Genomic DNA, 26,793 nt, shown 5'->3' on the forward strand with positions numbered 1-26,793 from the left:
GACCTGCCATAGACTGCCACAACCTGCCAGTGACTTGCCACAGACTGCCACGACCTGCCACAACCTGCCAGTGACCTGCCACAACCGCCACAACAGACTGACACAACCTGCCAGTGACCTGCCACAACCGCCACAACAGACTGACACAACCTGCCAATGACTTGCCACAACCTGCCAATGACTTGCCACAACCTGCCAGCGACCTGCCACAGACTGCCAGCGACCTGCCACAGACTGCCAGCGACCTGCCACAGACTTCCAGCGACCTGCCAGCGACTTCCACAACCACCAGACTGCCACAGACTGCCAACGACCTGCCACAGACTGCCAGTGACCTGCCAGCTACCTGCCACAGACTGCCACAACCACCAGACTGCCACAACCTGCCAGTGACCTGCCACAGATTGCCACGACCTGCCAGTGACCTGCCACAGACTGCCACAACCACCAGACTGCCACAACCTGCCAGTGACCTCCCACAGATTGCCACGACCTGCCTGTGACCTGCCACAGACTGCCACAACAGACTGACACAAACGCCATAGACTGCCACGATCTGCCAGTGACCTGCCATAGACTGCCACAACCTGCCAGTGACTTGCCACAGACTGCCAGTGACCTGCCACAACCGCCACAACAGACTGACACAACCGCCACATACTACCACAACCTGCCAATGACTTGCCACAGACTGCCACGACCTGCCAGCGACTGCCAGCGACCTGCCACAGACTGCCAGCGACCTGCCACAGACTGCCACAACCGCCACAGACTGCCACGAACTGCCAATGACCTGCCATAGACTGCCACAACCTGCCAGTGACCTGCCACAACCGCCACAGACTGCCACAACCTGCCAATGACTTGCCACAGACTGCCACAACCTGCCAGTAACCTGCCACAGACTGCCAGCGACCTGCCACAGACTGCCAGCGACCTGCCACAGACTGCCGGCGACCTGCTGGCGACCTGCCGCAGACTGCCAGGGACCTGCCGGCAACCTGCCGCAGACCTGCCAGCGACCTGCCACAGACTTCCATCAACCTGCCAGCGACCTGCCACAGACTGTTCTTATGTCATGAATTTTGTCCTCCTTTCATATTAGCATACCAATCATGGCTAAATAGAGCATAATTAATAGGCAATGCTTTTGGGGACATGATCTGCTTAACCTTTTTTGTGATAAAAATTTATTTAGTTTACCTCTAAGCCTCATGTTTTTCTGTCAGAGAAGTGGTCAACTAAAGAGGAATATACAACCTGCCAGAGACCTGCCACATACTGCAGGTCACTGGCATAACCCATATTTAGGAAATGAGTCTTAGATCACTAAATGTTGCCGATTACTACTAATTTATTATTCACAAAAATAGACAAATATAATCTATATTTTTTTATTTCATCCTCCTATCTTGAAAAGTGATTATGATTCTGGAATGTCACTGAAAGTACCCTTGTCCTGTTTAGATAATTTTCTAAAATCAGACAGTCATCTTTTTTTGGTTTTCAGAATCCAAAGCCCAACTCAGAGGAGATAACCCTAATTTCTGAGCAACTTTCCATGGAGAAGGAGGTGGTTCGAGTTTGGTTCTGTAATCGTCGTCAAAAGGAGAAGAGGATCTACTGTCCTGTAGCTACTTTACCAGTCAAATCACACAGCTACAACTCCAGAATGGTTAGTTGTAAAATTTGATAATAAACTCTATTGGGTTTATAGCCACCATTAAGATTGTCTGTTTTTTCATCTATTTCTGAATAATAATGGTGCAAATACTCTTTGAGATTGTCTATTTTGTTACTTTCTTTAATTTTTCATTTATTTTCATCCTTTATTAATTTAAACTTGTACAAGTTGATTAAAGTACATGTTTATACATCAATAACAACCTTTCAAGTTACACACTTTATCTTTCTATATTTGAATTCCTCATCATGCAATCCCAAAATCTGTTTCCAAACTGTTATAGGCCTCAACTTCAAGGTCCTACAGCCCTTTGGCTTCAGGTGGAGGTAAGCGCTTTTTAATTATGTAGCAAATGCCTTTTCCTGAAAGTCTGGGTAGTTTCTGTCAAAATTCAAATATTAAAACGTTATCAAACTACTATAAGCAAAATCTGTTTGATTTTGACTATGTTTGGACTTTTGCATTTCAGTTTCTTCAAATTCATCCCCGAACAGCACGAGTCGGGAACCGTCTCCCAACAGTCTATCTGCAGCTTCAGTTGCTTTGACCTCTCAGGTCAACCCAGCTTCCTACAGTGCACCGGGGTAAAATTAATACCATTAAAGATTTCTCATTTTTACTTTGTGAATCCTTAAGCTTTTCTCATGGTTTCTGTAGATTTTACCAACTCAAACTTAAGACTTTCAAAGACCTATATCTCCACAGAAATGTATGAATTTCATCCAGCCAACTGGCGATAAATTGTCACCAACTCATAGCATGCATGGCTGAAAAATGGTCGCTCGCACTATGTCTTCAGAACGATTTTGTGTTGAACACACCATAAGAGCTATAAAGAAAAATAAAACAGAATCATCAAACTACTATTTGCTCTTACATACTACACAAAAGGTTCAGTTTAGAGTGATTTTAGGCCATACTAAACAAATTCAAACATCAAAGTAAATACCAGATTTTATGTCTCTCCTACTACAGTTTAACATGAATGGATGACAACCAGCTGTTGACATGGCAACTGTGCCATGTCACAACATTGGCACTGTTGACATGGCAACTGTGCCAATAAATCAATATTTAATCTTTAACTTGACTTTCATTAATTCTGTACACATCCATAAACATACTAAATGTAACAAACTAATATACATTGTGTCCATCGTCCAGGAGTATAAAATGACTTTAAAACCAGCAGATTTAATGTTTGGCATTTCCTCCTTTCACTGTTTATCCTCGTTTTCTACAGAGTTGAATTTACTTCCTCTAAAGGTAAAACTACCAAAAGGAGAGCTGAAATTTCTAAATAAAACGCACCTTGATTCAAATTTCAAAGCATGAATCAACCCTTTAAATTCATTTGACCATATCGGTCCTTTGCGCCCACGGTAGATTTGCAAAAGCTAACTAAATGGATACCAATGGATGTAGCAGCTAGTTTGAGTCACAGAATGCAATGAAGATGTCCTAGAGAGACTCAAAGTTCTGCGAGCGAAAAACAAACAGAACATACAGCATTAAACAGTCCTGCCAAAACAAAATTTAGTGTATTTTAGGTCAACTTGCTTTTTAAAAAAATTATTTGAGACATTTTAAAGCCTTCATTTTTGTTACTTTTTAAGGATGCACGGACTCCTGTTTCCTGCTGCAAAACGTTCAATTTACTTTTAGGAGTTAGACCAATTGTTCCTTGAATCAGGGACTGGACTTCATTTCTTATTGTGGCCCTAATACTCAATCATACTTGGCCATTTTATCCAAGGTTTTTTGTTTTTTTTTTTATTAATGATGCTTTATGGTTTCAGTTCTTGGTATCGCACTTGGAATCCTGCTGCTTATCATCACTGAGAACCACAAACTGTCCATATGAAGCTTTTGAAGATTGCTGAAGAAGAATGAAGATTGATTAACACTCTCCCTGCTTCAAGCAGGGTTACAACTCAATGCTATACCAACAAAACAGATACATAACGCAAACCAGGACTGTAAAGGAGAGGACTTTAATACACACATGTCCTGCCAGTTCATCACTCATGGAAGATCCAAGAAGCCAGGAGCTGTTGGATTAGTGACTCCTTATTCGACTGAAAAATGAAGGATCAAGAGAAATAATCATCAGCAGTGACAGCAGGAAGTCTCATGTTTGACTCCTCATGCTAAAACCCAAATAATTTATTGTAACGTTGAAGGACTCATTTGCAGATTCACTGACATTGCAAAAAAATAAAAAATAAATTGCTTCCTAAGTCATCTTTGACAAAACTGGCAACATCCCTAACAGGGGTTAGGTGTGCTCATATTTAGTTTAGATGTTCATGCCCCAATTCACAAAATTCACAAAAATAAACTCCACTGCATTCTTATCACTTTAGGAAAATATTCTTTGGAATATAAAAATGAAATTAACACTAGATCACCTAATAATATTACCAATGCTACTTAAGTAATTTTTCTAATTTTAATTATAAATTTGGACAAAGTATAATTTTTTTCCCCAAACAAGTCTAGTGTAGAAATATTGAGATATAAACTATCCAAATGCAGTTTGAAATTTACCTCTGATCATCATGAGTATCTTAAGCTTTGCATTTATTGTACATTTTAGACATTAGCAAAGTTCTAGCTTTATATTTGACTTCTTTTTTCCACCAGGATTAAAATTTAAAATTAACATTTAAGATATGTTGGATGGTTTCCTAGCACAGACCAAACTTTTAGACATTGTCTGTACATTTTTAAGGTTTCTCCAAGTCATTGTTATTGCAGTAGCTTAATGTTAGTCTGCACTGTTCAGTCCAAAAGCAGTCAAAGTTTTACCAGTTTGACCCAAATTGTTAACTCAGAAAAGAGAAATTGAATTAGGGCTGCAACTAACAAATATTTTAATAACTGATTAATCCATCAACAATTCTGGTGATTAATTGGTTCAAATGTGTCACATTCTGCAGATTTTTCTTTTATACAATACCAGAAATACATTAATAGATTCGAAATGACAAATTTTATTTATTTTTTAAACACAAAAAAGAGAATAAAAATATCTTATCTAAAATGTAGTAACAGTATTCATTTAGTGAAAGCTTGATTATCTGTAGCAAAGGATGCATCTGCATCTAAAAAATGCTCCTGACATCAGCATGTTAAAAGCTCAGCCCTTTCTGCTTGATACAGCATCAATACAGTATGGGCTGACATGTTGATTAATTTTTTAAATAACTAAAATATTTAATAAATGGACAGCAAAAGGTGAAGCTAAAACTATCCCACATATTTATGAAAGATTTTAAAAAATCTTAAATGCAAAATCTGTATATTTTTGTACAGTTTTGTAAGCAAATTGCCTTTTTGCATCCATATACTCAAGTAAGCAATCGATTACAAAATTAATTTAATTTTAGTTTAGTTATTAATTAATTACTAAATTTCAATAAGTGATTAATCACAATTAATCATTTCAGTCCTGGTTAAATAATTTTAAACATAAAACCCACATAGCTCAAGCTTGCCGAGAACTGGAAACTGCAACTAGTGTAACAGACGGAGAGAAAGAAGAAAATCTGCTTCAAATGACACTTCAGATTTGAACATGGAGAAGCCAAATGCCCTCTGAAGATTCTGATAGTCATACCTAAAAACACAGTATTAACTGTGAACATGGTGGTGTCGGTATCATGTTGTTTCACTGCTGTTTGAAACTGCTGTAGTGTTTCACTGAAGTAAAATGAAACAATGATGCAATAATTAAGATGGAGCTTTTATATGAGACTGTATATTGTGATGTTGACAAAAAAAGTCCTTCTAAGCCAAAGATTAAAGCTCAAAGCTATAACATTAAAGGCTATGATGAGAGTATGAAATTCAAAGGAAGACTTTAATTGGCAGATAACAGCAACTAGACCTGAAATAAGGGGTGAAATTATTGCTTTACAAGCAATCTGTTTTCCAGAAATAAGCTAATTAAAGCTTCCTTCCAGTTTTAGAAAACATTTTTTAGTGTAAAAATGATTAAAATTAACTCTAAAATCTTCCAGTTTAACTCTTCCATAACATGCAGAGCCCCCTTTTCAGAGAATGTAATTTAATGTCTCATATGTTTCACTCACTGTGTTTTTGGTTGAACTTCAAGTGTTTTTACAGCATAGATGCCATGCAGGCAAAATGAAAGTATGCAAAACTCCTATTATTCTTTTTTTTTTTTTTTTTTTCAAACGGGTCTATTCTATATTAGTTCGTATTGGTTTATGGAAAACAATAGATCAGTCTGAATTAGTTAAAAGCATTTGTAGAAACGGTTGTTTCATTATTTTTAAAGGATCTTTTGGTTTGTAAGAAAAGAATCTCCATCTTTTAGCTGCATTTAGAGCTCATGAAAAAGTGCTGCCCTCTGCTGGACATAAATTAAGCTTCTGGCTACTTTATTTTCTACTTTGTCCATTTTTCCCATGAACTATCAGTTTCTATTTGAAGGTCTGACCATTTCTTTTGTTGTGTTCGATAACTATTTTGGTTTGTAATTTCTTTTTCATTGTTAATTTGATGTTTTATTTGTATGGAAATGATGCTGTGGCATGGAAGTTCATGCATTTGATAAAGCCAATTCATTTATGATCTGTATCGTTACAATAAGTTCTTTCTGACATGATTACAAATAAAATTGTGTTTTCACTAAAATGCAAGTGGACTTACAGAAAGTAAAGGAAATCTTCTGTTTGATCTGCGGTCACCAGGAAAAGCGTTTCCATGGTTGGACTGTAGAAACAGTGGTTTTAACACTTTGCTGAGGTATGGGGGAATTCTTCTGCCATAATCCAAGAGCACACATTTTCAGTCTGAAAATAGGATTCCATGTATTTTGTTCTCAACACTTTTAATACTTTTGCTTACATTTTAATTTTGAAAGCAGGACTTCATGTCTTCTCAAAATTTGTAATGCTTGTAAAACAAAAGACGTGAAATCCTGTTTTCAGACTAAAATGTGTGCTCTTGGATTATGGCAGAACAATTCCCCCGTAAGGTAAGGTCATTTTATTTATTTAGCACATTTTCAGAAACAAGGCCATTCAAAGTGCTTTACATGAGTTAAAGGGAAATACAAACAAAATGACAAACCAAAGGAAAGAAAAAAAAATAGGAAAGAAAACTAATCTAATGTTCTAAAGTATGTAAACTAAGTGCTCCTATTCAGGGTTGCTAAGTATCTAATTCCATTTCTAAATAGTGAAACTCTACAGTTTCTGATAAAATAAGCTAAAGAGTGACTGATCTAATTCCTTTTCAGTGTTAAAGTGAGTACTCCACAATTCTAAGTTTGTTCTAAATCCTTTTCTGGGTTAAAAGTAATATAAACTAAGCAGTGACTGTTCCTGTTAAGTATTTCTGGATTCCAAGTTCGTAGTTATTCTAATTCTAATTCTGCTGTATAATATTGATCTAAATAGTGCGTACTCCACAATTTCTGATATTACTAATAAACTAAAATAATCCTTTTCTGGGTTAAATAGGGAGTACTCCACCTAAAACAAAAAAGAGGAAAGGACACATTAGGGAAAATGGCAACATTCAGACAAAACAAAGGGGCAAAACAAAGACATGGGTGAAGGGCTAAGGAGGATACCCATCAACAGGTTGGAGATGGAATTTTTGGACACTATACAACTGGAAAAGGAAATATAGTTATTTTCAAACAATATTATTTCTATAATTCTTCTGTAAGATTATTGATGAGTAGAAAACACTTGACAGTAGTTAAATTTCCTAAAAGTACACATTATTCCAACCAAAATCACCCTAATTTGTGAGGTTCAGACTGATGAAAGAAATTGCAAAAAATAGATCTCTTAGAATTTCAAGACTTGGTTAACATGCTAAGGGTGACCTATAATGCTTCCTTGGGATAGATATATGAGGTATACAAAACATGTTCATTAAATGTTTTTGCACAAAATCGCTCTTAGATAAGATTTTGGTCTGGTCAGTTCTGTCTATTTTGAGCTCATTTCAGATTGAGCTATTTTTGGGTCTCTTGCTACTATAAATCCAGATAAGCTGCTGCTGGTCACGTGTCCCAACTCAACATGTGAAAATTGCATGTGAAAATGGTTGCAAACAGATGTGCAATTGCACAATTGCACATCTTTGAAAAGCAGAAGTGGAGCCTCCTGCACAATCAACAGGAGGTTCTACTTGGAGCCTCCTGTTGATTGTGCAGGAGATTTCTGACTTACTATCCAAAAACCAAGTGGTTTCTAAATAGTAAGTCAACAATAAAGCACTTGTCTTTTCCAGCAGCCAATATATAATGCATACAGCAGTAAAACCAGATGACCAAACGTGCAAGAGCTCAGTTTAGGTTGCTAGGTGATGGGCTGGGCTTGACTGGGGTTGCTAGGTAAGAGAGTGTCTGTTGAATGTGAATTTAAAATCAGGAGGTTTTTGAAATGGTCCATGTTCTAGACACCAAAAACCATTAACTTATTGCCAAAAACTGCTGGGTGTTTTTACTTTTAATTGCTTGGCAGTTGCAATCCAAATAGAAGTACAAAAATTTGCAAAATGTTGAATTTTGCATAACAGGCCCCCTTTAAATGAAAATCCAGGAAGGACAATAAAAAAAAGAGACCAAGTATGGTTTAAGGTTTGCTAGAAAAAAAAGCATCTTTGTTCTCTCTAAATTAATATGGTTGCATGAGTTGCGATTGTGAGCTAGGACAGACATGAAACAGATTTCAGGAATAATGTTGTTTTCTTAGGTGTTAGGCTGTGTTGCACAGTTACAGGTTTGCAGATACAGAAGACCACAAATTAGCACAAATACCTTAGACGAATTGTCAAGCAAAGAGATGGAGGGTTGATGAAACATGTCATTATCTCAATCATGAACCCCTTTGCTTACCACAGTGTTCTGGAGTCAATTTAACCTGTCATTCACAGGTTGTCATTCACAATGACAGGGGTGTCAAACTCCAGTCCTCAAGGGCCGCTGTCCTGCAGTGTTTAGATGTGCCACAGGTAAAAAACAGTGGAATGAAATGGCTTAATTACCTCCTCCCTGTGTAGATCGGTTCTCCTGAGCCTTGCTAATGACCTAATTATTCTTTTCAGGTGTGGTGCAGCAGAGGCACATCTAAAAGTTGCAGGACAGCGGCACTTGAGGACTGGAGTTTGACACCCCTGTCACAAGAGGACCCAAATTTGGGTCCTCTTGTGAATGACAGGTTAAGTTTCCACTGTAGCAAAATGATTTAATAAATGAGTACACACTTTATATGAATAGTGTGCAAGAAAATAACATGAAAGAACATGACACCATTTGTATGATTTCACTGCAACCAGACGCGGTTTTCTGTGTGCCTTATTTTAGTAAGAAGGAACAATTAGATGACATCTTTCAGAAAGTCCCTCTTGATACTGGTGGATGTTGGCGAAGCAGTAGTCCATAAAAGCTTTTATGGACTACTACTAAAGATTTTCCCACTTATGAGGGTAGAGAAAAATAAAATTTAACCAGACACTTCAAATAGGCTCTGATGCCGGGGGATGATGTAAGAAATTGTGTGGATTAATACATGCTAGAATTGAACATTTTGACTTCTTTACTTGCAACTTCTGCATAACTGAACTTCAACTACAAAATTGCTGCAAGGAAAAAAAATGGTGGATTCACAAAACTGTTTAGCCAGAAGATATGACTTTATTTAGCAGTTCCACAGTAAATGTGGTGATGTCATAGACAAGAAAAATGTTACAGTGAACAGAGAAAAATTAAGACTGAAAAATACATCCAAAAAAACAATATAAAAACAGCTACGCAGTACCAGGAGAGAATACATTTTAACTTTTTGAACTTAGACACAAAACACACAAAAAAATAAGTGCTAAAAGAGTGAATTTTACATAAAATGTAAATTTTACATGCTTTAATGGAATCATGCCAGTTTCATAAAAACTCATGTTTTTTTATAAAGGTTTTGCGCTCAGATGAGGTTTTTTTTTTCAGTTGTATGAAAATTTGTGTATTTCACAAAACTGTACATTTGTAATGGAAATGCATCTACATACCTGAGATACATATTTCAGCTACAGCTACATGCGAGCTGTAATGTCTTACAAAAACAGGGACAGAATCTTGCATGATTTTTAACATTATTTATTTGATTGTTTTATACACTGAGCATAAGCAGCATTTTTACAGCACATCTGATTAATCTCAGAGTTCACCACATTTCCAGTGGAATCACTTGTGAGGAGACAGCAAATCAAAAACAAGATTAAGACGAACAATAAAAGAACATTAAGACAACTTAGAATAATGTGATTCAAATTTGTCTCTGCAAAGGGACATTTCCTTTGTTGTTTTACAAACAGAAAGCTTCAATCATCGGCTTAGTAACTTGAATCTTCTGGCTTTGCTTTCTTTGGCTATACAGTGAGAAGAGGTCTGGTTAATTATAGTGCTGTGACAGATTGTTTTGATTGTGAGATAATTTTTTTAACCTTATAAACAAGAAATTAAAAGAAGAAATTACAGTTATGTTGAGAGAATCACTATTTTACTACTTTTATTTACTTTCATTTTGATTTCAGTTGGAAAGGCATGAAATATGTTTATACTTAAAGATTGATGAAGCGTAAGAGATGGGTGGAATGAGTGGACAAATATTATAAATACAAGGAAAACATTTCTGTCTTCTCATAATTCAGATTTGTTTTGGTGGCTCCATGTTTAAAACCAGTCACGTTAGTGACTCACCCGCTGGCTCAGGGAATCCGTCCACACCAGCCTTTGATTTCCTTAAAGACGAGTCGGGTCAAAAACTGTGGAAAAAATAAATAAAAAAAATGAGCCACTATTCAGTTTGTGTGCAGTAAAACAATTACAGGTAGTCATCATAACAACAGACAGAAGCCAGAACAAAGAATTTACACCACTGCTATTAGAGATTTTATAAGTTAGCACTATAGTAGCATTATTTCTGACCAGGCAGGCTAAGATGTCAGCAGAGATGAGCATGTAGAAAACATTGTTCCAGCCGGTGGGTGAGATCAAACCAGCCAACAAAGGACCCAATGCTGCACCTGCAAAAATCACATAAAAACATATTTGCTGCCGTCTTCAGTAAGCAGAAATGGTAACACTCTATTTGACAAGACTGACATGACACCGTCATAAACATGACATAACACCTGTCATGAACATGAATAAGCCTTCATGAATATTTATGACTGTCTTTTAATGCAAAGTTGACATTATTCAAAATATCTTTGTTATGACAACTTGACATCAACCTAGAATCATCATCGGTCATAAATATGTCATAATAATGATCAAAATTGAAAATATTATGAATTGTTTGTAATTATCATTTGTTGGTAGTCTTAACTGTGACGGACATGAGGTCATTATAATTGTGTGATTAATATTTTCCCTTAAACATTGTACTTGTTACAGATGTCATTAAGTGTTATTACACTGTCAAAAACTTTAACAACACAGTCATTAATATTTCCCCCACCTGAAATAAAGTAGAACATGTAGGTATTAATAATAAAAATGTCATTAAGTTTTATTACACTGTCAAATGATTTAATAAAGTCATTAATAATTCCTCTTACATCAAGTAAAGTGAAACAAGTAGCAACAGTTATGAACATGTTATTAAATGTTATTACAGTGTCAAATGCTATGCTAACAGAGTCTTATCACAAGTAAAGTGGAATGCAGTGGATTATTAATAACTACCATCATAACTGTAGAACAAACCCTTTGTACACTGGAATAAAGCTAAAGATAACTTGTTCTAAGATAACAGAGGGTTTAACATCTGGTCAGTATGTTGTTACTCTGAAATGCTGATTGAAAAACTAAAACAGAATTACTTATTCTTTAACTTAAGAAAATAGGTTCTTTCAACAGTAACATGTTTTGCTTTGATTATGTCAGCCATCTCCTTCGTAATAGTCTTCCTGTAATGCTCTGAAAACAGGAGATCTTCTTCTTGTCTTCATTTCCTGGAAGCAGCTCTTTGAAGGTGTCCAGAAATGCTCAGAAATTACAGCTGTTCTTGCAATAGTTAATCATGGTGAAAACCTTTTCATGAATTCAAACTTGGTGAATCTCTTCTGAACATCCTCATAGTCGGTGATGACTCAATTCATTGTGGTCACTTAAAAAAAGAACAAAAACAAATAAACAAAAAACAACGTGATCTTAATTCAGCATTTATTTAAGTACCATTTCAAAAATGTCCCTTCCTGCACACTGTCAGAATGGTAGACTGGCAGACAAGTTAACATGACTGGTTGTTATAAAGTGCAATACAATTATTTCTGAACACAAGCAGCATAATGACTAAAGCTGAACAAAATTATTCTGATCAAATATTTGTTTGGCAGAAGGTCAGACAGACTGAAACTGTTGTTATTGTTCAAAATACATCATTTAATGTATAGTTCTAGGCACATGAGTATCTATTCACTTAATGAGCATTTGAAAGCATTTCCAATCAGATACTCTGGCTTATGTATGTTTGCAAGAAGTTAATTAATGAATAAATAGATTAAACACCAGTTTTACATTTAATAGTTGTCTAAACGTAACTTATTAAGTTGCTGAAAATGTGCTATATAAATAAAATTACCTTACCTTATCTCAGCTGGTGAATGTTGATTCCTGCTCCACCTGGCTGTCCCACCCCCCTTTCATCTGAAGAAAATATTAACACAAAAACGACTTACCTAATTTTCTTGGGGAATATTTCATCTGCTTCTTTCTCTTTGGTCAAATAGGAACTTCTTCCTCTGGTGGCTGGTCCTTATTATCATCCTCCACACTCGTAGCATGTCTTCATTTAGCACCCTTTGTCCCCCCCCCCCCAATCCCCCACCATCACGTGTCCTTAGGCTAAAATGGGTCATCATGTGGATAAAGTCAACACAGCAAAAAACACAAGCACTGTGTCTCATCAGCTAAGTTGCTAAATAAGGATAACTTTGACTAACATAGCAGCTCTTAATTTGCTCGATTAAAATTGAACGAAGCTGAAGTTGGTTTCCAATTCCAGCTTCCAATTCGGGAAATGGCTAAAGGGCGATTCCACCTAATTTTTCCACTACCTTCTGGATCTTTAATCAACTCTAGCTTAAAAACTACAACACCTAGACTCTTCACACCTGCACTGGATTATTCTGCTCTAATAGCAGAATATTTAAAACCATGTTTGGGATTTGTGAAACCTTTTTCTGATTTGTGAAACTTCAGTAAAGGTTGATTTTACCACTTTTTTGCATCTGGATCACACTAGAACTGCCCCAGTTCCTAAAATACAACTCATAGACTCTTCAGACTTGGACTAGATTAGTTTTGAACTAATAGCAGAATATTTAAAACCCATGTTTGGGATTTGTGAAACCTTTTTTTGATTTGTGAAACTTCAATAAAGGACAATTTTTGTCCTTTTATCGATCTCGTTCACACTAGAACTTCTCTAATTCCAAAACTGCAATACCTAGACACATCAAACCTGGATCAGATTATTTTCAACTAACAGCAGAATATTTAAAACCATGTTTGGGATTTGTGAAGCTTTTTTCTGATTTGTGAAACTTCATTTCACTTAACAGACCACTGCAGAAGATCTTTCCTTCCAACAGCCATCATCATCTACAATAACTCTTTGAAAAATTAGTGAGTTACACCAACATTTAATTTCCCATTGGGATTAATAAAGTGGTTTTGAATTAGAATTGAATTTGAAAAAAACTGCATGGAACAAGTGTGAATAGTAATCTGATCTTTAGTGAAGTTTCACAAATCACATAAAGGTTTCACAAATCCCAAACATGGATTAAAATATTCTGCTATTAGAGCAGAATAATCCAGTGCAGGTTTGAAGAGTCTAGGTGTTGTAGTTTTGGAATTAAAGCAGTCCTCGTGTGACCAAGTTAAAAAAAAAGGGTAAAAATTGCAGAGATCCAGGTTACAGATCCTGATCTATCAGATGGAAAGTGTGATCATATCTCAATACAGTAGCTAAAAGTGCAGCACAATAATTTTTAATTAATTGTTAAAGTAAAATTGTGAAGATTAAAAAAACAAACCTGAATATTAACAAAAGACATTTATTTAGCATAATTTCTTCTGTACCCCTGTTGGCCCCCATCTAGAACCACCCCTGGGCAGCAGGTCTGTGTCTGACATTAATAATACATTAAATGACGACTGAACACTGAATTAATATGTCAACATTTCTTAATAAAACAAACAGAAAGCCCTAACAAATCTTTTTAAAAGTAGGAAATATTTATGTATTTACTGTTAATCTCTTGATATGATTTGTTCTTTAAATGGCCATTTGTATTATTTTGACAGATACGACGATACATTAAATAAGCAAATAATTGATTATCTAATAATCAAACCATAACAGTCTACTAAAACCACAATACGAAACTTAATCAATCATAGCAAAATGTTCTGTACCATATCAGCCTCAAGAGATGATTGCGGGATGAAGAGACGCTGGTTCTATAGGTTCTGACCGGTAGTGTTTCTCTCCTGATCCATTAATACAGCAGCACACTGCGCCACGATCAACACATTTGTTTTAATTGCCTGTATTCATCCTCACTAACATTATTCAGCCTGGGATTTGAGTCTTCCCTCACATCCGTATCTTTATGAGAGGTTTTGGTTCTAAGGGCGGTGGAGAATCGGGTTTAGGACGTTTTAAATAGACACGGTTGACAGCAGCTCACCGCGGCTGCATAGTGTCCGTCTCTAGGCAACCGTGACAACAGGGTCAGTCGGTAGCGTTCTTGGGAGTCCTGTTTACATCTCGCCACGACAATTTAGCTGACCTTAATAGATCCTGTGTTTTATTTTGGTGATTATTGTTACACTTAGTGTTGATATGTGTGTGATAGGTGTGTCTATTGGACATTTATAGAAATACAGAACAAATTGCGTCCCGTATCGGTTCAATACAGGACGCAACATTTAACAGCCAAATACGGGACGATTCCGTATTTTAAGGGACGGGTGGCGACCCTAGGTGACACACTTGGGCTTCTGTTTAAACAGGAGGTCTGGCCGTTATAACTTGTTTAAGGGAGGCCAACAAAATGAAGATTTCTTCTTCACCAACACACTGCACACCTGTTCATGCACTGCTGCCTCTCACTGATGGAGATGGTGTATTACACTACTTACAACAGTCTTAAATAATGTTTTAAATGTAACGTTCATAAGTGCTTTGTGGACATCTTTCTGTGAAACTTTAGGATCAATTAAATAAATGTATAACAAGTGACATAGTAATGTCATAACACACAAAGATACATAACATTTTAAATGTTGATAATTAACAACTATTATGATGTATTTATGACAGGTGATGATTCTTGGTTAATGTCAGGTTGTCATAAAGACATTTTCAATAATGTCAACTTTGGATAAAAAATGTTATTATTTACCAAATGATACTTTATGACAACAGTCATAAATGTTCATGACAGGTGTTATGTCATGTTTATGACAGTGTCATGTCAGTCTTATGCACACCCCGTCAGATAAAGTGTTACCGCACAAACCACGCGGTATGGCTTAAAAATAAAATCTCTGATTTTTTCATACCAAATCCGATTTTAATAGATTGTTTTTCTCGCTATCTTTTCTAAAAAATAAGTAAATATTTTTAAAAAGTGGCTTTTATCTCATCTCAATCTCATCTGTGACTTCGTTAGAATATTATTGCCAAGCTGCAATAATTTTTGTTTAATTACATAATTAATCGCAGAAGAAAAAACGTCTTAAAATAACGAGAAAAAACCTCCAGTTTAGTTACATTAAGATTTGACATAACCACTCAGCTCAAGTGTTACTTCGAAATACACATTTTTTGCACGATCATTTGAAAGTCCTGCTACTGATAATAATTTAATGTCGATGTATTAAAAGATGAAGCATTTCCATTAGGTATGAAGTATTATCTGTGAAACTGATACCAACTTTATAACTTGATAAAATGCTGAGCATACCTCATTTTATTTTTTGGAGGCGGGGGTAGAGGGAGTATGTTCAAGCTCTCATAAAAGAACGACTTCATTCTGGGAAGATTATTAATTTAATCTTGGAGAGTTGATAAAAATTCAAAATCCAAATGAATAGATGGTCAAACAAGATGGCGGCTGTGAGGCACCACTCTTAAATATGGAAACCCAATTTGTTTTAGTGTCCAAACCTAGATTTTACCAAAAGCATTTATACCTTTTGGAATTTACATGCGAACATGGCCACCCTCTAGCTCCGCCTCTGTTTCCATTTACACCCAGTCAAGAGAAAATAATTTAGCTTTGGATTAAAGGAAAATATTTTCTGTCTTGTCAGTTTAGGAGAAAGAGAAGTAACCATTTGTGGTTTGCATTTGGAAAGCTGACATGGACAGGTGTTATGTTCATATAAAATGACTTTGTTTTTCCATTAACTTACTAAAAATTTATTAAAATTTTACTTACATTAGAAAAATCTAAGTTTGCATTAACAGATGAGGGGATGCATGGTTTTCACAATGCATACCTATTGATCCAGTGCCGTCAATGATTGCAGTAACAGTTGATAAAGCTCTGGAGTTTCCTCTCAGACTCTCGTGTGTTCCCTGCAATAAAACAGAAATATTATGTCTATCAGGCTTCAGAGTCTAATGCACAGAAATGAGACGAGGAAGCATAGGATCTAATGTTATGATGTTTCGAGATCTTACCAGGTCAGCAGATACAGCCGTGGTGATCAGGGCGTACGGTCCGTTCACTAGGCCTCCACACAGCAGCAGCATACCTATATGTGAAAATGTTAATTTAAATTCTTTCATGCATTAAACTCAAAATATTTAAAAATCTATTGGCTTCAAGTGTCTAAATGTTCCATTAATCGACCTCTTTTCATTTATAGATGTTAAAACAAACAAGCTTATCTAGTGTGACATTACATAATATGCTGCTTCTCTCAGCTGCCGCTTCCTGAAGAAATTTTATTTCAAGCCATGTTTTGCTGCATTGGCCATAAAAGTGTTTATTCTGAAAGCTTTAAGTTTATTTAGCCTTAAAAACCAATCAGAGTTGAGATAAGGCTGGCTAATTACCTTTCACAGGTCAGGGGAAAGTTGTTTTGACATCAAAAGTTTAAAGCCTGTGTATATATTATTTAGGTAAAGCAGATAAAACATCCGTCTAAAAATTCGTGTCAAAATAATATAAAAAACAGAATTAAATGCCTCTTACCAATTGTGATCCCGAGGCTCTTTTGTCCAATGTAATTATAGACGAAGAGCTGGAAACAAAATGAACAGAAGGTGTAAATAAAATAGAAATGACCACCATCCCACTCCTTCATAAGGTCAACATCACCTATGGACTTCTAATATTAAACTAATACAAAATACCATCAACAAATTTCCCCTAAGCAAATATGGTTTAGGGGAAATTTGCACTTTTGGATATCTGGACCTGAATTTTATACCTGTAGACAAACTGATTTCTACCATCAGGTTTCACTCTTTTTCTCCACATAACTCAGTATTTTTAATAATAGGGGTAAAAAATTATATAGTTTTCAGTCATATTCGATAAATTAGAATATGTATTAAGCTGTGGCTTGTTAATCAGATTAAAAGTACCTTTTGAAAATGATGGCCTTTAACCAATCGATCAACTTTATTTATACAATTAAGGAGATTTGCTTGCAAGTGAGGTGAGTCGGCTTTCTGGTCAAACAGCAAATTTGACATAAATGCACAATAAATATAAATATTACGTAATTAAAAGTGATCAATACTAGGGATGCTCCAATCAGCTTTTTTGCTGCCAATTCCGATTCCAATCACCCATGAGGTCCGATCATTGCCGATCACCTGGATTGCCTGTTAACTTTTTGCATTAGGTATAAATGCTACAATGTGATCTGGAAAAATGGAAAAATGATCTGGCAATAAATTCACCAAATTTAGACATGATACATCCAAAATACTTGCAGTTACAATACAGCAGCTATTCAGTCAAAATGACAACTGAAAAACCTGAAATCAGTAAAATAATATTTAACAGTAAGGTTCTCAGCCAATATCAAATAATGTCAAGAAAAAGTGGAAACATTCATTCAAAGTCAAATGCAGGTTGCATCAAAATAAACAATCCTGAATTACTGAATTAAAACTTCCTGACAGCCTGGCTAGCTGTTCTGTACTGGCTCTGATTGTTTGTTTCTGACCGAGGGAGGAGGCAGAGGAGATCGATTTTTTTTCAGAGATTATCTGCCTTATGTTAGGACATAGCGAAAGTTTTAATACATATATAAAATCTTTTTTATAACTTGTTTGCTTAAGTTACATGCTGCAGCTTGTAACAACCTCCACCAGTTCAGTCTGGTGGAGGTTGAGCGGCGCTCCGTCTCTGAAATATTACTACCAGTAGCGCGTAGCAGTGGTCCAACAGTGAGAGCAGAACCAGCGACTTACACCACTAGCTCATTGACTTAAATTATTTTTTGGGTTATTTGCTTAGCTTTGTGACCATCACAAAGCTAAGCAAATAACCCACGCTCTTCTAGGTGAGTGTTGGTAGTTGTGCGCTGCTTTACCTGCTGCCTGACAGCTTCGGATATAAGTTTTTCCTGCATTGAGCCTCGATGTAGCCAAACTCTGCCAATTGTCATGTTGGAGTTTATTCATTTTTGTCTCTGTGCTCCACCAGGCCCGTTAACCAGTTTCAATACCCGACCAGAACCCCTCAGTGTAAATTACCTTAAGAAATAATGAGATTTGGTTAAGTATAAAAACAGGCTGTTGATCAAATGTTACAAGCCATACATGTCATACAAATGGAACAGATACAGAGTTACATTGACCGTCCAGCGCTGGACCATACTTAGCACACCTTATGGATGGAACCAAGTGAGACAAAGATTGTAACGCGAGTTTAGCTTTTTATTCTTTTGTGCAATCTGTACCCTCCCTAAACAGTAGTCTAATCAGTTTCAGTCTGTTTATGTATGACTGGTGACAGTCACACATAAACATGGTTATGTAAGCTGCTGCGTGTGTGTGCGTGTAAGCACTTGATGAGGCTAAAAGAGATAGAGGAAAAGATGGAGTCTACGACAGTCACATTAAATTTGTTGTGTTTATGCATTTTGACGTGCTTAATTCCCGAGGTAATTTCAAGTCGCAGCACACAAACTTTCCCCTTCACTCTCACAGCGTTATAGGTCCTCATCACTTCGCTTAGGATTTGCTGCTGAGCACATGCACAGTGTGAAGGAAAGAGGAGATAACCTGCACACGCAGGCTGAGAAGTGAGATACAGGTGATCGGTTTGTGTGATTGGCGATGACTGATCATACCTTGGCATACCTCTAAAATACCTAAAAAATTATAAACAGGTAAGTAAGAACGCACTGACTTAAATAAAATATTCTCAAAAGGACAAGATTTTAAAAAAAGAAGAGAAAATGAAAGAATGCAAAAATAAATTTTGGAAACTTACAGCAACAAGAACAAAACCGTTTTAATACCACGTAGATTTACACGCAGGGACCAAATACTGGCAACTAGATAAGAAGTTTCATTAAGTCTACACAGCTGTTATAATTTTATTTTTTTATTAGTGGTCTTATAACAATATAATAATGATAATAATCATCATCATCATCATCATAATGATAATAATAATAATAATAATAATAGATTTTATTTGTAATGCCCTTTATATTTTTAGATCTCAAAGGGCCAATAATAAAGCACTCAGAGGTAAAGTTCCTCAAATGAATTGGCTTTTCAATAGTATTGTAATTTACTGAATTGGTCTGTATTATTTTTATTATTTGTTTAATGTTTTATTTCACACTCCATTTCTAATCATTGTAAATCTGATCCCTGTTTGACTCAACTGACTCATGAAATATTAAGGATTATGATCACTGATCAGCACAAAATAATAATCAATGATCTTCTGATAATACAGATTATTAACTGCTGTCACATAAACACATTTCCTTGGAGTAGACTACAGATAATTGTTGTTCTGGAAGGCATGAATAACTGTTTCCATCAATGTTTTTTCTCCACATTTTGAAGTAGGGTAGGTTAATGGAAATAACTTCCTAAATTTTGCAAAAACGTCTTTATGCTCGCTTCAGGTGGATGTTGGCTTTTCCAAAAGAGTTGAGGTGCAAAACTCAACTAATGAATAAGTTCTGCCTTACCAGTGGTACAAAACTTTTATGAGATGTGTGGCACCTGCTACTTTGCAACCTGTACTTTGTTTATTGCAGCCTGTGACGGAGGAGCCGTCACGAGCCGGGACTTAATTATGAGTCCGTGTCAACATGCGTACACATATATATAAACCTACACAACCGCTAACCAACTTCTGTTCCAGCTTAGACTGACGCCGTTCATAGTGGGTGCACACGCTCCTGCTTCAGATAGCATCCATCCTAACCTGTTTTCACTTCCAAACGTTTTACTGGTTTTATTTTCAAGCAGAGGTATTTCCGGGTGTGGCGCGCCAAGAGTCAGGTGATGACATAGTGACGTCATCGGAACATACTGAGTGTTCTCTATTAAATTATTAAATTGATTATTGTATTTTTGATTACAAGTTTTTTTTTTCTCTTTATTATTATTATTATTATTATTATTATTTGTACCCTTTAAGAGTTTATTTGAGTTAGAAGTAATTGTTTAATTGTTTTGTTTGCTTGTTTGGTCTTTCTGTGGGCGGAGCCTGTGGCTTTAAAAGCAGGGCTCTGCTCCACAGAGAGGCAGTCTGTGGCTGGACTCCTGCCATGTCCAGTGAAGGTGATGGACTCTTTCCTTGAAGGTACTGCTGTTTGTTTGTTTTGACCTATCTGGACGTCCTTGTATATATTTTTACACCTGCCATCTTTGTTCACTTGAAGAGCTAAATAAATTTCACCAAAGTGAACTCTGGCCTTGGGCAGTCATATTTCTGTTTGTCCAAGTCATATGAGAACCCCGTCACACAGCCACACATTGCATTAACAGGCATTTATCGCATTGTTTAACTTGAAAAACTTTTCATCAGGAGAAGAAATTTGATACATTTCAGTTAATGATGTCAAATAAAAACAAAACTGACTGTATTATTGGAATTGTTGTTTTTACCATTTTCTCCATTGTTTGAGCATAAAGATCAGTAAATATGATTGGATGCAGTTACTGTGTGCAGTTTAGTATTATAAATCATACTTCTTTAAGTAAGTATGATCTTTAAGTTCTGAAAAAGCGAATGTCACATGGCATGGGAATGATTTTCAAGAGCAGTATTTGCATTTGTGGACTATAAATGCTGTACCATGCACATATAACATGGTACAGCATGCTATAAATTAGGCAGTCAAACAAATGCCTAGAAAAAGAAGCAATAAGGCTGTAAGTATTTTGTTCACATAATTTTTATCGTTATTACAATAGTACCACAAAATATTGCAATACAATTCTAAGTCCATATTGTCCACCCCTACCTAGGGGCTGGACCAATCCCTTTTTTTTTTTTACTTCTGATTCAATATCTGAGGTTTAGTATTATCTGATCTGATACAGAAAAGCAGTGCAGAATTGACTTAAAATGTTCCTTTTTCTAAATACAGGAATAAAAGTACAATAAGACAAATTTATTTTATAATTCTGCACCAGCATAGCACACTTAAATACGCCAAAACTTCACAAGCTTGGTCAAACATGTAGAAACAGCAGAATTGTTTTGTTCAGTACGACAGTCAATGTAAAATTAAAAACTGCCTTGGTCAAACATGTAAAATAAAAAATAAACTGCAGCAAATCTTCTTTCAAATGGTTCAGAAAGTGCAATTAGGAATTCTGAATATAATGTAAAACAAATGATAAAAGATGACGTCGCTTAGAGCAAAAATCATAGAATTAGATTGAATAGATCTGCCCATATGGATGGGCATATTGTCACTGATTCCTGGTCTAGATTTCTTTTCAGTATCAGAGCTGATACTGTCAAGATCCGTGTTTTTGTGTGTTTATATTTGAGTTTTCTGTGTTCAGTCCCGTTTCCCTGTGAGTCTCTGTCCTGTCCTCACCGTTGATTGCTCCCCAGGTGTGTCTCATTCCCTTAATTACCCCGTGTGTATTTTTACCCACCTGTTGTCTGTGTTCCTCGTCGGGTCCTTGTCTATTGTCGTTTGCCTACTCGCGCCAGTTGTACTGCTAAGTCCTGGTTTGTGTTCGCTCGCACGAAGTCCTGTCATTCAGTTGCTACCGGTATTTGGCTGTGTGCCTGTCTCTCTGCCGTGCTGCCTGTTTTGGACTGAGCTTTATTTTCATCATTAAACATCATCTTCACCATAACCTGGGTCTCGGCGTCTCTCCTCACCACCATCCAACACACTTTATGACAGAAGGACCCGACCAAACCGGTGAGGATCGCCATATTATGGACCCGTTGGGTAATGGAGATGTCGCCACCCTGCAAGCGACATTAAAGAACTTTGGGGAGGCTATGGCCAAGCCGAACTCTGCCAGTCGTCGGCTCGGTTTGGTAACCCGGTTGGTGTTCGAGCTGGAGTACTGGGTCCCGCGACTGCCGCATCTGGGGCTGGAGAAGCTCCTGTTGGAGGCAGAGTGGGAGCGCCAGACTACTCTGGCCGTCATGGCGGGCGACCCTCTGCCTCCCAAGCCCGTCTGCCCGTCTCCAGCCACCTGCGTCCGCCCGTCTCCAGCCACCTGCGTCCGCCCGTCTCCAGTCGCTACAGTCCCCGTGGTGCTGGGGTTTCAAGGAGCCAGGCTGTCCCCGGGACGTCAGGCGGCACGGCTAGTGGCGTGGCCCGCACCCGAGCTCCCCGAGTCTGCTGCCGGAGCGCAGCCGCCCGAGCTCCCCGAGTCTGCTGCCGGAGCGCAGCCGCCCGAGCTCCCCGAGCCTGCTGCCGGAGCGCAGCCTTCCCCCGAGCCAGAGCTCCCCGAGCCTGCTGCCGGAGCGCAGCCTTCCCCCGAGTTTCCTGAGTCTGCTCCGCCCGAGTTTCCTGAGTCTGCTCCGCCCGAGTTTCCTGAGTCTGCTCCGCCCGAGTTTCCTGAGTCTGCTCCGCCCGAGTTTCCAGCCGGCCTTCCTGCCGGCCCGGCGGACCCGCCTCCACGTCTCGGCTTTCTGCGCCGGAGACGCCGCCCGCCGGATCCGCCTCCACGTCTCGGCCTTCTGCGCCGGAGACGCCGCCCGCCGGATCCGCCTCCACGTCTCGGCCTTCTGCGCCGGAGACGCCGCCCGCCGGATCCGCCTCCACGTCTCGGCTTTCTGCGCCGGAGACGCCGCCCGCCGGACCCGCCTCCACGTCTCGGCTTTCTGCGCCGGAGACGCCGCCCGCCGGACCCGCCTCCACGTCTCGGCCTTCTGCGCCGGAGACGCCGCCCGCCGGACCCGCCTCCACGTCTCGGCCTTCTGCGCCGGAGACGCCGCCCGCCGGATCCGCCTCCACGTCTCTGCTTTCTGCGCCGGCGGAAGAGACCGTCGGACCCGCCTCCACGTCTCTGGTTCCTGCGCCGGCGACGCCCGCTGGACCCGCCTCCGGGATTCCGGTTTCTGCGCCGGCGACGCCCGCCGGATTCGCTCCTCCGCCCACCTGTTGGGTTGTTTTTTGTTTTGGACAGTTTCTGGACTCTGGCCCCTTCCGTCGCCCCTCCACCCACCCTGTTGGGTTGTTTTGTGTTTTTGGACTTTTCTGTTTTTGTGGGCGTCTGGTATCCGCCCTTGAGGGGGGGGTACTGTCAAGATCCGTGTTTTTGTGTGTTTATATTTGAGTTTTCTGTGTTCAGTCCCGTTTCCCTGTGAGTCTCTGTCCTGTCCTCCCCGTTGATTGCTCCCCAGGTGTGTCTCATTCCCTTAATTACCCCGTGTGTATTTTTACCCACCTGTTGTCTGTGTTCCTCGTCGGGTCCTTGTCTATTGTCGTTTGCCTACTCGCGCCAGTTGTACTGCTAAGTCCTGGTTTGTGTTCGCTCGCACGAAGTCCTGTCATTCAGTTGCTACCGGTATTTGGCTGTGTGCCTGTCTCTCTGCCGTGCTGCCTGTTTTGGACTGAGCTTTATTTTCATCATTAAACATCATCTTCACCATAACCTGGGTCTCGGCGTCTCTCCTCACCACCATCCAACACACTTTATGACAGAAGGACCCGACCAAACCGGTGAGGATCGCCATATTATGGACCCGTTGGGTAATGGAGATGTCGCCACCCTGCAAGCGACATTAAAGAACTTTGGGGAGGCTATGGCCAAGCCGAACTCTGCCAGTCGTCGGCTCGGTTTGGTAACCCGGTTGGTGTTCGAGCTGGAGTACTGGGTCCCGCGACTGCCGCATCTGGGGCTGGAGAAGCTCCTGTTGGAGGCAGAGTGGGAGCGCCAGACTACTCTGGCCGTCATGGCGGGCGACCCTCTGCCTCCCAAGCCCGTCTGCCCGTCTCCAGCCACCTGCGTCCGCCCGTCTCCAGCCACCTGCGTCCGCCCGTCTCCAGTCGCTACAGTCCCCGTGGTGCTGGGGTTTCAAGGAGCCAGGCTGTCCCCGGGACGTCAGGCGGCACGGCTAGTGGCGTGGCCCGCACCCGAGCTCCCCGAGTCTGCTGCCGGAGCGCAGCCGCCCGAGCTCCCCGAGTCTGCTGCCGGAGCGCAGCCGCCCGAGCTCCCCGAGCCTGCTGCCGGAGCGCAGCCTTCCCCCGAGCCAGAGCTCCCCGAGCCTGCTGCCGGAGCGCAGCCTTCCCCCGAGTTTCCTGAGTCTGCTCCGCCCGAGTTTCCTGAGTCTGCTCCGCCCGAGTTTCCTGAGTCTGCTCCGCCCGAGTTTCCTGAGTCTGCTCCGCCCGAGTTTCCTGAGTCTGCTCCGCCCGAGTTTCCTGAGTCTGCTCCGCCCGAGTTTCCTGAGTCTGCTCCGCCCGAGTTTCCTGAGTCTGCTCCGCCCGAGTTTCCAGCCGGCCTTCCTGCCGGCCCGGCGGACCCGCCTCCACGTCTCGGCTTTCTGCGCCGGAGACGCCGCCCGCCGGATCCGCCTCCACGTCTCGGCCTTCTGCGCCGGAGACGCCGCCCGCCGGATCCGCCTCCACGTCTCGGCCTTCTGCGCCGGAGACGCCGCCCGCCGGATCCGCCTCCACGTCTCGGCTTTCTGCGCCGGAGACGCCGCCCGCCGGACCCGCCTCCACGTCTCGGCTTTCTGCGCCGGAGACGCCGCCCGCCGGACCCGCCTCCACGTCTCGGCCTTCTGCGCCGGAGACGCCGCCCGCCGGACCCGCCTCCACGTCTCGGCCTTCTGCGCCGGAGACGCCGCCCGCCGGATCCGCCTCCACGTCTCTGCTTTCTGCGCCGGCGGAAGAGACCGTCGGACCCGCCTCCACGTCTCTGGTTCCTGCGCCGGCGACGCCCGCTGGACCCGCCTCCGGGATTCCGGTTTCTGCGCCGGCGACGCCCGCCGGATTCGCTCCTCCGCCCACCTGTTGGGTTGTTTTTTGTTTTGGACAGTTTCTGGACTCTGGCCCCTTCCGTCGCCCCTCCACCCACCCTGTTGGGTTGTTTTGTGTTTTTGGACTTTTCTGTTTTTGTGGGCGTCTGGTATCCGCCCTTGAGGGGGGGGTACTGTCAAGATCCGTGTTTTTGTGTGTTTATATTTGAGTTTTCTGTGTTCAGTCCCGTTTCCCTGTGAGTCTCTGTCCTGTCCTCCCCGTTGATTGCTCCCCAGGTGTGTCTCATTCCCTTAATTACCCCGTGTGTATTTTTACCCACCTGTTGTCTGTGTTCCTCGTCGGGTCCTTGTCTATTGTCGTTTGCCTACTCGCGCCAGTTGTACTGCTAAGTCCTGGTTTGTGTTCGCTCGCACGAAGTCCTGTCATTCAGTTGCTACCGGTATTTGGCTGTGTGCCTGTCTCTCTGCCGTGCTGCCTGTTTTGGACTGAGCTTTATTTTCATCATTAAACATCATCTTCACCATAACCTGGGTCTCGGCGTCTCTCCTCACCACCATCCAACACACTTTATGACAGAAGGACCCGACCAAACCGGTGAGGATCGCCATATTATGGACCCGTTGGGTAATGGAGATGTCGCCACCCTGCAAGCGACATTAAAGAACTTTGGGGAGGCTATGGCCAAGCCGAACTCTGCCAGTCGTCGGCTCGGTTTGGTAACCCGGTTGGTGTTCGAGCTGGAGTACTGGGTCCCGCGACTGCCGCATCTGGGGCTGGAGAAGCTCCTGTTGGAGGCAGAGTGGGAGCGCCAGACTACTCTGGCCGTCATGGCGGGCGACCCTCTGCCTCCCAAGCCCGTCTGCCCGTCTCCAGCCACCTGCGTCCGCCCGTCTCCAGCCACCTGCGTCCGCCCGTCTCCAGTCGCTACAGTCCCCGTGGTGCTGGGGTTTCAAGGAGCCAGGCTGTCCCCGGGACGTCAGGCGGCACGGCTAGTGGCGTGGCCCGCACCCGAGCTCCCCGAGTCTGCTGCCGGAGCGCAGCCGCCCGAGCTCCCCGAGTCTGCTGCCGGAGCGCAGCCGCCCGAGCTCCCCGAGCCTGCTGCCGGAGCGCAGCCTTCCCCCGAGCCAGAGCTCCCCGAGCCTGCTGCCGGAGCGCAGCCTTCCCCCGAGTTTCCTGAGTCTGCTCCGCCCGAGTTTCCTGAGTCTGCTCCGCCCGAGTTTCCTGAGTCTGCTCCGCCCGAGTTTCCTGAGTCTGCTCCGCCCGAGTTTCCTGAGTCTGCTCCGCCCGAGTTTCCTGAGTCTGCTCCGCCCGAGTTTCCTGAGTCTGCTCCGCCCGAGTTTCCTGAGTCTGCTCCGCCCGAGTTTCCAGCCGGCCTTCCTGCCGGCCCGGCGGACCCGCCTCCACGTCTCGGCTTTCTGCGCCGGAGACGCCGCCCGCCGGATCCGCCTCCACGTCTCGGCCTTCTGCGCCGGAGACGCCGCCCGCCGGATCCGCCTCCACGTCTCGGCCTTCTGCGCCGGAGACGCCGCCCGCCGGATCCGCCTCCACGTCTCGGCTTTCTGCGCCGGAGACGCCGCCCGCCGGACCCGCCTCCACGTCTCGGCTTTCTGCGCCGGAGACGCCGCCCGCCGGACCCGCCTCC

The 26,793-nt window shown here is 41.4% G+C and overlaps 2 protein-coding genes and 1 long non-coding RNA gene across 4 annotated transcripts in view; 1 reads left to right on the top strand and 2 right to left on the bottom strand.

Annotated features, from left to right (window-relative positions):
• pou2f3 (POU class 2 homeobox 3) overlaps positions 1 to 6,349 on the top strand; it is a 54,407-nt gene extending 48,058 nt beyond the window's left edge. For both annotated transcript variants that reach the window (XM_015012665.2, XM_015012666.2), the window contains 4 exons: positions 1,511 to 1,675; positions 1,968 to 2,010; positions 2,154 to 2,268; positions 3,484 to 6,349. In XM_015012665.2, coding sequence (XP_014868151.1) covers positions 1,511 to 1,675; positions 1,968 to 2,010; positions 2,154 to 2,268; positions 3,484 to 3,526 — 366 coding nt within the window. In that variant the 3' untranslated portion in view covers positions 3,527 to 6,349. The remainder of the gene's footprint in view (positions 1 to 1,510; positions 1,676 to 1,967; positions 2,011 to 2,153; positions 2,269 to 3,483) is intronic.
• Positions 6,350 to 9,348: 2,999 nt separating this feature from the next.
• slc37a2 (solute carrier family 37 member 2) overlaps positions 9,349 to 26,793 on the bottom strand; it is a 54,546-nt gene continuing 37,101 nt past the window's right edge. Inside the window, exons 13-18 of the mRNA XM_088012383.1 lie at positions 16,952 to 17,000; positions 16,435 to 16,508; positions 16,251 to 16,329; positions 10,656 to 10,753; positions 10,428 to 10,492; positions 9,349 to 10,096 (exon numbers count right to left, since the gene is read on the bottom strand). Coding sequence (XP_087868509.1) covers positions 10,436 to 10,492; positions 10,656 to 10,753; positions 16,251 to 16,329; positions 16,435 to 16,508; positions 16,952 to 17,000 — 357 coding nt within the window. The 3' untranslated portion in view covers positions 9,349 to 10,096; positions 10,428 to 10,435. The remainder of the gene's footprint in view (positions 10,097 to 10,427; positions 10,493 to 10,655; positions 10,754 to 16,250; positions 16,330 to 16,434; positions 16,509 to 16,951; positions 17,001 to 26,793) is intronic.
• LOC148155558 (uncharacterized) lies at positions 10,892 to 14,980 on the bottom strand. Its single transcript, XR_015765232.1, has 2 exons — positions 12,413 to 14,980; positions 10,892 to 11,841 (listed from the first exon to the last, which is right to left on the bottom strand). It is a non-coding gene; the product is annotated as an uncharacterized LOC148155558 (long non-coding RNA).

The sequence above is a fragment of the Poecilia mexicana genome, unplaced genomic scaffold, assembly GCF_051168715.1.
Source record: "Poecilia mexicana isolate PSO_F unplaced genomic scaffold, ASM5116871v1 scaffold_14, whole genome shotgun sequence".
Taxonomy (NCBI): domain Eukaryota; kingdom Metazoa; phylum Chordata; class Actinopteri; order Cyprinodontiformes; family Poeciliidae; genus Poecilia; species Poecilia mexicana.